Raw genomic sequence first — 11,057 nt, forward strand, 5'->3', positions numbered from 1 at the left:
GTATCTCCAAAATTTGTGCCTAGACTTTATACACCGTTAGCTAAGTTAAGTCGTCCAGTAGAAGTCGAAATAGCGAACAACAAAACGGTGCTAGTGGTTGATGTGTGTAAAAATTGTGATGTCGTTTTTGGTGCCGAAAACTTTAAGATAGATCTTATCCCGATGACTTTGGGTGATTTTGATATCGTTGTTGGTATGGATTGGCTCGATCATAATAGGGCCGATATTGCATGCCATGAAAAATTTATTCTTGTGAAGACCCCAAGTGGGGGAGAGTGAATTATTCACGGTGATAAGCGTAGAAGACTTGTACCGATATGCACTTTTGCACGGGCACGTCGTCTCCTTGATAGTGGTGGCATGGCTTTTCTTGCCCATGTTGTTGATACTCGTGATGAGCCACCACCCATTCGTGAAATTCCGGTGGTTAGTGAATTCGAAGACGTTTTTTCGGACGAGTTACCGGGTGTTTCGGCGGAAAGACAAGTTGAATTTCGCATTGAGTTGGTTCCGGGGGCTACTCCCATTGCTAAAACTCCTTATCATTTAGCGCCGATGGAAATGCAAGAGTTGTTAAATCAAACGCAAGAGTTGCTTGAAAAGGGTTTTATTCGACTGAGTGCTTCGCCACGGGGCGTTCCGGTTTTATTCGTGAAAAAGAAGGATGGAAGTATGCGGATGTGCATCGATTATCGGGAGTTAAATAAAGTGACGATCAAGAATCATTATCCATTACCTCGGATTGACGATTTATTTGACCAACTCCAAGGTACAACGTATTTCTCTAAAATCGACCTACGATCCGGCTATCACCAAATGCGGGTCCATGAGGAAGACATCGAGAAAACGGCTTTTCGAACGCGTTATGGGTATTTTGAGTTTGTGGTTATGCCTTTTGGTCTTACGAATGCACCGGCGGTATTCATGGACCTTATGAACCAAGTGTGCCAACCTATGTTGGACAAGTCGGTAATTGTGTTCATCGACGATATACTTGTTTATTCGAAGAGTATGAACGAACATGAACGTCATTTGCGTGAAGTATTGAAGACGTTACGAAAGGAGAAGTTGTATGCTAAGTTCTCCAAATGTGAATTTTGGCTAAGGGAGGTTCAATTCCTTGGCCACATTGTGAACAAAGATGGTATTCAAGTAGATCCGGGGAAGATAGAGACGGTAAAGAGTTGGAGACAACCGACTACGCCTACGGAAGTTCGAAGTTTTCTCGGATTGGCCGGTTATTATCGTCGGTTTATCCAAGACTTTTCTAAGATCGCTTCTTCATTGACGAAATTGACGAGGAAGAACGCGAGGTTTAATTGGGAGAACGAACAAGAAATTGCTTTTCAATTGCTAAAAGAGAAGTTGTGTCAAGCTCTGGTGTTAGTATTGCCGGAAGGAGTGGAAGACATGACGGTTTATTGTGATGCTTCGTTAAATGGGCTCGGGTGTGTTCTAATGCAAAGAGGTAAAGTCATTGCTTACGCCTCTCGACAATTAAAGGAACATGAAATGAGATATCCGACTCATGATCTTGAGTTGGCGGCGGTGGTACATGCGTTGAAAATTTGGCGCCACTACTTGTATGGTGTCAAGAGTACGATTTATTCGGATCATAAGCATTTGAAACATCTCTTTAATCAACGAGATTTGAATTATCGTCAACGTAGGTGGATGGATGTGGTGAAAGACTATGATTGTGAAATACTTTATCATCCGGGCAAGGCGAATATGGTCGCGGATGCGTTAATTCGAAAGAGTCATCACCCGGCGTTACGATTGCGATTGTTACGTATGATTATTACTAACGATTTTCTTGAAAAACTTGGTGTGATTCAAATAGAGGCTTACGTTCACAACAAGCATGCAGAACGAATCATGGGGCAATCCGAGTTCATTACCATGGGCTCGCGTGGTTTGTTGTCTTTTCAAGGAAGAGTGTGGGTGCTTAAGATGGGTGATTATCGACAAGTGTTACTTGATGAAGCACATAAGTCAAAGTATTCCATTCATCCGGGTGCGACGAAAATGTATCTGATTTAAAGAAAGACTATTGGTGGCCGGGCATGAAACGTGATGTTGTGAAGTATGTTGAGCAATGCGTCACGTGTTTGCAAGTTAAGGCCGAGCACCAAAAGCCGTATGGTAAGTTACAACCGTTAGAAATCCCAAAATGGAAATGGGAACACATTACCATGGATTTCATCACAAAATTACCTAAGACGGCGAGAACCCAATTTGATTCGATTTGGGTTATAGTTGATCGATTGACGAAAAGTGCTTTGTTTCTTCCCATTCGGGAAGCGATATCGTCGGAGACTTTGGCTAAGTTATTCATCAAGGAAGTCATCTCTCGACATGGTGTTCCTATATCTATTATTTCGGATCGAGATACCCGTTTTACATTTCGGTTTTGGGAAAAGTTTCACGAAGATATGGGTACACAATTGAAATTGAGCACGGCGTATCATCCTCAAACGGACGGTCAAACTGAACGTACGAATCAAACTTTGGAAGATATGTTACGAGCGTGCATTATTGATTTCGGTGGTAGTTGGGATGAGCACTTACCTTTGGTGGAGTTCTCGTACAATAATAGTTACCTGATGTTAAAGCTAGGGGGTATAAAATACTATTAAATTTTAGCAGGAAAATACTATTAAATACGATCCAATTTTACACAAGATATTTATTTATTTATAGAATGGATATACTTAAACCTTGCTACAACACTTATAGGCAGTGTACCTAATCGTACAGTAGTGTAGTTTTTAGTAAGTCCGGTTCGTTCCACAGGGAATCTTTTAATCAAAGCTTAACGCTATATTAGTTTACTATTATAAAAATACAAATATATAAATAAGTAATATTATTATTATAAAGGGGGGTTTTTACCGTTTAATGACCGGTTTGTCGATTTTAAAACTTTAGTTGCAGTTAAAACAAAATGTAAAATATTAAATAAATAAAAGACTTAATTTAAAGCGTAAAGTAAATAACGATAATGAAATTGCGATAAATAAAAGTGTGATAAAATAAAATTACGATAATTAAAAAGTACGATAATTAAAAGTGCAATTAAATACAATAACAATAAATAAAAGTGCGATAATTAGAAGTGCAATTAAATATAAAATAAAGGAAATTAAATATGAAATAAAATAATTATGCTTATTTAAACTTCCGTAATCATGATGTTTGACGTGTTGATTTTAGTTTTATGCCCATGGGTTAATTGTCCTTTGCCCTGGATTATTTAATATGTCCGTCTAGTTTTTGTCCATAACAGTCCATCAGTCATAAATATAAAGTGCGAGTGTCCTCGTCAAATTATCCTTATACCCGAAGTTAAATATTCCAACTAATTGGGGACTTAAACTGTAACAAGATTTTAATATTTTGTTTAATAATTATTCCAGGTTATCGGCTGCGTGTAACCCAAGGTTTTAATACTTTGTTAATAATTATGCCAAGTGTCCTTGTACATAATTTCACCCCTGTTTTAATAATTCTAGTGGCTATTAATCCATTCCTGTGTCCGGTTAAATGAACGATTATTCGTACATATAAATATCCCGCCCATCATGTCCGATTGAGTGTATATGGTTATTTATAGGGACGTTCAATTGTAAATCTTTATATTAAAATTAACAAACTATCATTTAGTTAAACAAATATAAAGCCCATTAATAGCCCATAGTCTAATTTCCACAAGTGTCGTTCTTTTGTCCAAACCCCAATTATGGTACAAAGCCCAATTACCCAATTTTAGTAATTAGCCCAACATCATGATTACTTCGTTTTAAATAAGCATAATAATAACTTAGCTACGAGACATTAAATTAAAAAGGTTGAACATAACTTACAATAATTAAAAAATAGCGTAGCGTTACACGGACAGAATTTCGACTTACACCCTTACAACATTCGCTAACATACCCTTATTATTAGGATTTAAAATTAAAATTAAAATATATAATATAAATATAAATATTACGTATACATATATAGAGAGAGATTGATTTATGATATTAAAAATGATCAGAATTCGTTGGGTTTTATAGGGATTTGAGTCCAGGGAATCTCCGCGACTCGCGGCCCTTTCCTTCTTCAAACTCCGCGAGTCGCGGAGTTTGTTTTTACAGCTCACCAAGCCTTGGCTCCTAGCTTGCCGACGGATTATATAAATAAATATAATATATAAATAATTTTAGTAATTATTTAAATATTATATTATATTTATGTGCATAGTTGACTTGTAATTTTTAGTCCATTGCGTCGAGCGTTAAGAGTTGACTCTGGTCCACGTTCCGGATTTTCGAACGTCCTTGCGTACAATTTAATATTTTATACTTTGCGTTTTGAATCTTGTACTCTTGTAATTTTGAGACGTTTCTTATCAATAATTGGAACCTCTTTGATTGTATTTTGTACTTTTGAGCTTTTTGGTCATTTGCGTCTTCAATTCGTCGAATCTGTCTTTTGTCTTCACCTTTTATTATTTAAACGAATATCACTTGTAAATAGGACAATTGCAACTAAAAGCTTGTCTTTCTTGAGGAATAATGCTATGAAATATATGTTCATTTTTAGCATTATCATTACCATACTAGTATCGGGATGCCACCTTATGAGATGCTATATGGGCGAAGATGTCGAACTCCAATTTGTTGGGGTGAAGTAGGTCAAAGAGAAATCGAGAGTACCGATTTGGTTTTGGAGATGAATAACAAGATTGATATTATTCGGGATCATTTGAAGAAGGCTCAAGATAGACAAAAGTCGTATGCCGATAAACATAGACGAACGATCGAATTTCAAGAAGGTGACATGGTGATGCTTAAGGTTTCGCCATGGAAAGGTATTATTCGATTTCGAAAACGGGGAAAGTTAGCTCCTCGGTTTATTGGGCCATTTAAGGTTTTAGCTCGTGTTGGTGAAGTCGCGTATCGTTTGGAATTACCCGAAGATCTTGAGGGGATTCATAATACTTTTCATGTTTCCCATCTCCGTAAGTGTCTTGCGGATGATTCATCTTGGGTGCCATTAGACGAGATTGAGCTAAATAATAAGTTAGAGTATATTGAGGAACCGATTGCCATACTTGATGAGATGGTCAAAAGGTTGAGACATAAAGAGGTTAGGACTTTTAAAGTTCAATGGCGACGGAGTAAGGGTTCCGAGTTTACTTAGGAGCCCGAAGAATTCGTGTTGGTTTATCTTCCTTCTTGTCATGCGGCTTGGATCGCTAGGACGCATTCCGATTCAAGTGGGGGAGAGTTGTAAGACCCAAATATTTCCTTGTTCATATGTAATTAGGTTGAATGAATTGTGGGGTTTCTTTGTATATTTAAAAAGAGAAAAGAATTCTGCCCAGGCTATCTGCGCGCCATGCAGGATTATGGCGCGCCGCGCCATATGCTGTGACAGCTCACCCTTATCTTTTAATTAGATATTTTGAGGACAAATTGGTAAATTCACTAAAGGGCCGACTTTAAGGCTCTAGATTCAGTTTGGTGAGCCTCATAACACCATTTTCACCTACTTCACCTCTTCCAAATTAATTTAGTGAGAGAAAGGGTTTTCTAGAGTGAGAGAACTCAAATCAAGGAAGAAGAAGCCGATTTCGAGTCTAAGTGCAAGCATTAAAGTTGTTCATCTATCCTTTAGCTACGTTTTGATTGTAGTGGTATGCTCTAATCTTGATTTCCTAATTTAATTTTGTGAAAGGGTTAGTGTTAGGTTTAATGGTGAACTTAAAACCCACTTTGTTAGTAAATTGGGTGTTTTGGGTGAAATTGGGTCATGAAGACCCAAAGATGACTAACCTAGGGTTTTCAAGTATTAATTGATGTTTGAGAGCTTAAATTTGTTAGTTAGTTACTAGCACACCTATATCTAAGTAAATGGGTGTTGTGTGGGTTAGTGAATGACCCAAAATGGGTATGTTGACCTTAATTTGGTCAAATGGGTCAAAATGGACCTAAGTTAGTTAATGTTTGAGTGTAATGCATAAACCTCTTGTTGAAATGTGTTTTAAACCTAACTTGGCTAATGATTAGGGTTTTGGGGATGTTAACCCAAATATTAGGGTTAAGGGTGTAAATGGGTCGAAATTGCACCATGGGTCAAGATAACACTAGAATGGAGTTTTAGTTGGTTGACCAACTTGAGTTTGTGATTGATATTATGTATAATGTAATAGGTATGTTACATTGAAGATTTTCGAGCTTGATTATCTTTCATAAGAGATTTTGAGGTGAGTGGAGTAATTATACGTACGTGTATATGACGCGTTTATTTGTGGGTGCTATGGTATGAACCATCGAGCCGGTAGTGCCATAACATGTGTGCGATAAGATGTGAACCACGAGCCGGTAGCATCGAGTGTGAACCACGAGCCGGTAGCACTATAAAATAAGATGTGAACCACGAGCCGGTAGCCTCGAGTGTGAACCACGATCCGGTAGCACTATAAAATAAAATGTGAACCACAAGCCGGTAGCATCGAGTGAGAACCACGAGCCGGTAGCACTATAAAAGAGTATGACTCGATTGCGTATGGTGTGAACCACGAGCTGGTAGCACCATAGCATTTATGGTTAACCATATTGAGATTGTCGATTATTTAGCATATTGTTTATATATATATACATTGTGTTGAGTATATGCTAATGCGGTTTTGTGTTAACGTACGACTTGTTAAGTGTTTTGGGTACGATGACATGCTAATTGAGTTACGAGTTCGTACGAGGTATTTAATGAATGTGATTGCAAATAGATGGGTTATACATATGTATGTGTAATTATTGCATTCACTAAGCTTTGCTTACCCTTTCATTGTTTACCATTTTATAGGTTCCAGCGTGGACAAGGGTAGGGCATACGGTTGGATTAGAGATCCCGCTTATTGTTAGGGGACGCTTTTTGGATGTGTTAGCTTTTGGAGTTTGACCGAGACTTGGGTAGTTTAACCCCAAACACCATGTTCGTAGTGTCGTTTGGAAATTAAACTAATGTGGTCGAAACTCAAACTTTGATATGAAACTCGTAAAACGGCCGATGTGGGCCCCACTTTGTAAAACTTATTTTATGCTTGAATAGTGTTAGTTTTACATATTTGAATATGTTGTTAAAAGCGTTTTGTCTAATTATGTCAGGAAGTGGCCAATCTTTTTCGCGTTTCAAGACTTTTTGGACTGACCAGTTTGGCGCGCCGCGCCAGCAGCTGAACAAACAAATTTTGTTTTTTTTGATATTTTTCGCGGGTTCGATTGTGGTTTGGTTTGGGTTGTTATACCAATGGCGAAGGGTTAATATTGTGATGTAGATTATATAACCCCAATGGCGAAGGTTTAATATTGTGAGTGGAATAATTATGCGTACATGTATAGGGCGTAATTATTTGTGAATGTTATGGTATGAACCACGTGCCGGTAGTACCATACATGTATGTGACAGATATTATGATGTGAACCACATGCAGGTAGCATCAAGTGTGAACCACGTGCCGGTAGCACTATAAAATGAGGCGTGAACCACGTGCCGGTAGCGTCAAAGTGTGAACCACGTGCCGGTAGCACTATAAAATTACGATGTGAACCACGTGCCGGTAGCATCCGGTAGCACTATAAAATTACGATGTGAACCACGTGCCGGTAGCATCAAGTGTGAACCACGTGCCGGTAGCACTATAAAATTACGATGTGAACCACGTGCCGGTAGCATCAAGTGTGAACTACGTGCTGGTAGCACTATAAAATGAGGCGTGAACCACGTGCCGGTAGCGTCAAAGTGTGAATCACGTGTCGGTAGCACTATAAAAGAGTGAGACTCAAATGCTTATGGTATGAACCACGTGCCGGTAGCACCATAGCGTTATGGTTAACCTTATTATGTTGTTGGACGTTGTATAAGCATGCTATATATATATATATATATATATATATATATATATATATATATATATATATATATATATATATATATATATACATATAATTATATTGTATATGCATAATGTTGTATTGTTATGATGTAGCTAACCCTCCGGGTGTAGTTTATTGGCGTTGTCCACAATCGTTGGTGAATTTACTTTATTTGCCGATGTTGTTAGCTTGTTGCTTAGTGATCGTACGGTATGCTTAGATTAGCTTGCCTTGTACTTGGATGCTCCGGTATGCGTTATTTGATTAATTGAGTGGCATGTCCATTTTATACATATATATGTATGTAGTATATTTTCACTCACTAAGCGTTAGCTTACCCTCTCGTTGTTTACCTTCTTTTTTTTTTTATAGATTTGCACGGATGCGGTGGCTCGGGTAAGCGTGGGGACTAGTGGACTTGCGTAGTTGCTTTAGAAGATCTTGCTTTTGGATTGATTAGGATTGGGTAGCGTATCCCCAATCGCCATGCTCGGTCTTTATTTTGTGTTAAAAATCATATGGTTGAAAACTTGTATTTTGTACGAAAGTCGTAAAATGGCCGATGTGGGCCCGGTCTCGTAAAACTCATTTTATTATTGGAACGTGTTAGTTTTGACTAATATAAAAGGTTGTGAAAAGCGTTTCGTCTAAAAGTGTCGGGAAGCAAGAGATCTTTTTACGAAAATTGAAAAAAGTGGACAGCGGGCTGCCAGGCCCTGTGCGTGCCGCGTACAGGTGGGGTTGCGCGCCGTGCACCCCATCTGGTCAGCTCAGTTTTAATTTTTTTTTTATGCTGCGTTTTTGGTTGGTTAACGGGTTGGGTTGTTACATCTCCCGTTTCGACTATGTCGATGCAGCGATAAACCCCGCCCCCATCGCTGCCCTGGAGGAAACCTTAAAACCGATCCAAGGACACGGCCAAGTAAAATCCCCTCCCATTTACCCCCAAATGATATGAGAAATGTGCCATGGGTGGATACTTAATTGATTAGGAACAATATTGAAAACTTCATTAAAATTAGTTTCTTTTGGGTGAAAGACAACATTACCGAATGTTTTGTTTTTAATGAGAAACTGAATATAGGAGATAAAAGTTGGGGCAATTTTCTGTCGTTATTATTTCCTTGAAAACTGAGAATACAAGTTGTAAGTTGCAAGTACAAATAAAGTTAGAACTCTTATTTAAATAAAAGATAACTAACAAAACTCCTAAACTTTTGGATCACACTCATCCAATACTCCACGTTCTGTGAATATGCTCCACTTTCAATTCTTATTCCTTAATACTTAGTTAAGTCAAGACATGCTCAAACATTGACCCAACATTCACCTCCTCGATTTTGAAGCTTGTCTCTAAGATTTTCAATGCCCAAAAGTTCCCGCATCTCGAAAAATTTGATATGAGGTAATGGTTTAGTTAATATGTCAGCCCTTTGCTCCTTTCCACTAACATGCTCAAACAAAATCAGCTCTCTTTCAACACATTCTCTGATAAAGTGAAAACGAGTATCGATATGCTTGCTACGACCATGAAAAACGGGATTTTTCATCAATTCGATTGCTGATTTGTTGTCAACCAACAGCCTCACCTTGGATGTCTCCCAACCCGTTATGTCAACCAACAAGTTTTTCAACCAGATAGCTTGGCAAGCTGCTGATGTTGTTGCCATAAACTCAGTTTCGCAAGACGATAACGCCACAGTAGTCTTCTTTTGTGATGCCTATGTAATCATGTTGAATCCGAGGTAGAATACCACTCCGGTAGTTTCCCTTCCATCGTCCAAGTCCATCCCGTGGCTGTTATTACTGTACCCAATTAATCTTTCATCGCTCCATTTTTTGTACACAATGCCAAAGTTCAAGGTTCCTTTCACGTATCGTAATATTTGTTTGCCTGCCTTCAAGTGTCTCCCTTTTAGAGAGTGCATATAACGACTAACGACCCCGACCGCATAAGCTAAATCGGGTCTTGTGTGGACTAAGTAACGAAGACATCCTATCAGTCTCCGATAATTAGTTTCATCTACTGAGTTGCCTTCAACATCCTTAGACAACTTGAACTTTGATTCCATAGGGTATCTGACCGGATAGCAGTCTATCATTCTGGCCATACTCAGTATCCTTTTCGCGTATCCAACTTGGCTTAGCTCGAACCCGGTTTCCTTTTGCTTTACCTCAATACCAAGGTAATAATTCAGCTCACCCAAATCGCTCATATCAAAACTTTCTTCATTTTCTCCTTGAACACCTGTATTTTTTGGTTACATGATCCTGTGACAACAAGATCATCCACATAAACACCAATAATTAAAATAGATTTGGGTGACTGAAGCTTGTACATCGCTTGATCATGAGTGCATTTTTCTAAACCCAACTCCTTAATTGCTTTATCCAATCGCACATTTCAAGCTCTTGGTGCCTGACGCAAACCGTATAGAGCTTTATACAAGCGATAGACTTGCTGCTCTTTGCCCTTTACAACAAAACCGCCGGGTTGAGTCACATAAACTTCTTCCTTCAATTCTCCATTTAAGAAAGCCGATTTGACATCTAAGTGATGTACAATCTAACCTTTCATTGCGGCTATAGACAGTAGCAAGCGTATGGTTTTGATACGTGCTACGGGAGCAAATACTTCGTCATAATCTATACCTTTTCATTGCACGTAACCTTTTGCGACTAATCAGGCTTTCTGTTTGATCATATTTCCTTCCGCATCTTTCTTCACTTTGAACACCCACTTTAAACCGATCGCCTTGTGCCCTCGAGGTAAGTTAGTAAGTCTCCAAGTTTTATTTCTTTCAATGGAGCTCAATTCCGCTTTCATTGCTTCTTGCCATGCTATTTCGCTTGAAGCTTCCAAATAATTTGATGGCTCTTCACCAATGAACATCAACTCGTCTTCGGATAAACTCGCACCATCAACATAATCTTCCAACCAATGAGGAGGTTGTCGATTACGAGTTGGTACGTGATCGTACAACAAAGAGTTTACACTTTCGTTGGATTCTGTTGAGGAGTCAAACCCCATCGCTTGAGACTGGCTATTGTAATAATCTTCATATTGACTTTGACTTTGATTTGAAGTAGTCCCAAGTGGAGAATCAAAGTTGTTATTAAAACTTGAAT

At 38.5% G+C, this 11,057-nt stretch overlaps 1 protein-coding gene across 1 annotated transcript; it reads right to left on the reverse strand.

Annotated features, from left to right (window-relative positions):
* Nucleotides 1–9,649: 9,649 nt before the first annotated feature.
* LOC139853546 (uncharacterized mitochondrial protein AtMg00810-like) lies at nt 9,650–10,506 on the reverse strand. Its single transcript, XM_071842934.1, has 2 exons — nt 10,500–10,506; nt 9,650–10,176 (listed from the first exon to the last, which is right to left on the reverse strand). Exons 1-2 carry the CDS (start codon nt 10,504–10,506, stop codon nt 9,650–9,652), a joined length of 534 nt encoding a protein of 177 aa, XP_071699035.1.
* Between the last annotated feature and the right edge of the window lie 551 nt (nt 10,507–11,057).

The sequence above is a fragment of the Rutidosis leptorrhynchoides genome, chromosome 6 (genome assembly GCF_046630445.1).
Source record: "Rutidosis leptorrhynchoides isolate AG116_Rl617_1_P2 chromosome 6, CSIRO_AGI_Rlap_v1, whole genome shotgun sequence".
Taxonomy (NCBI): Eukaryota; Viridiplantae; Streptophyta; class Magnoliopsida; order Asterales; family Asteraceae; genus Rutidosis; species Rutidosis leptorrhynchoides.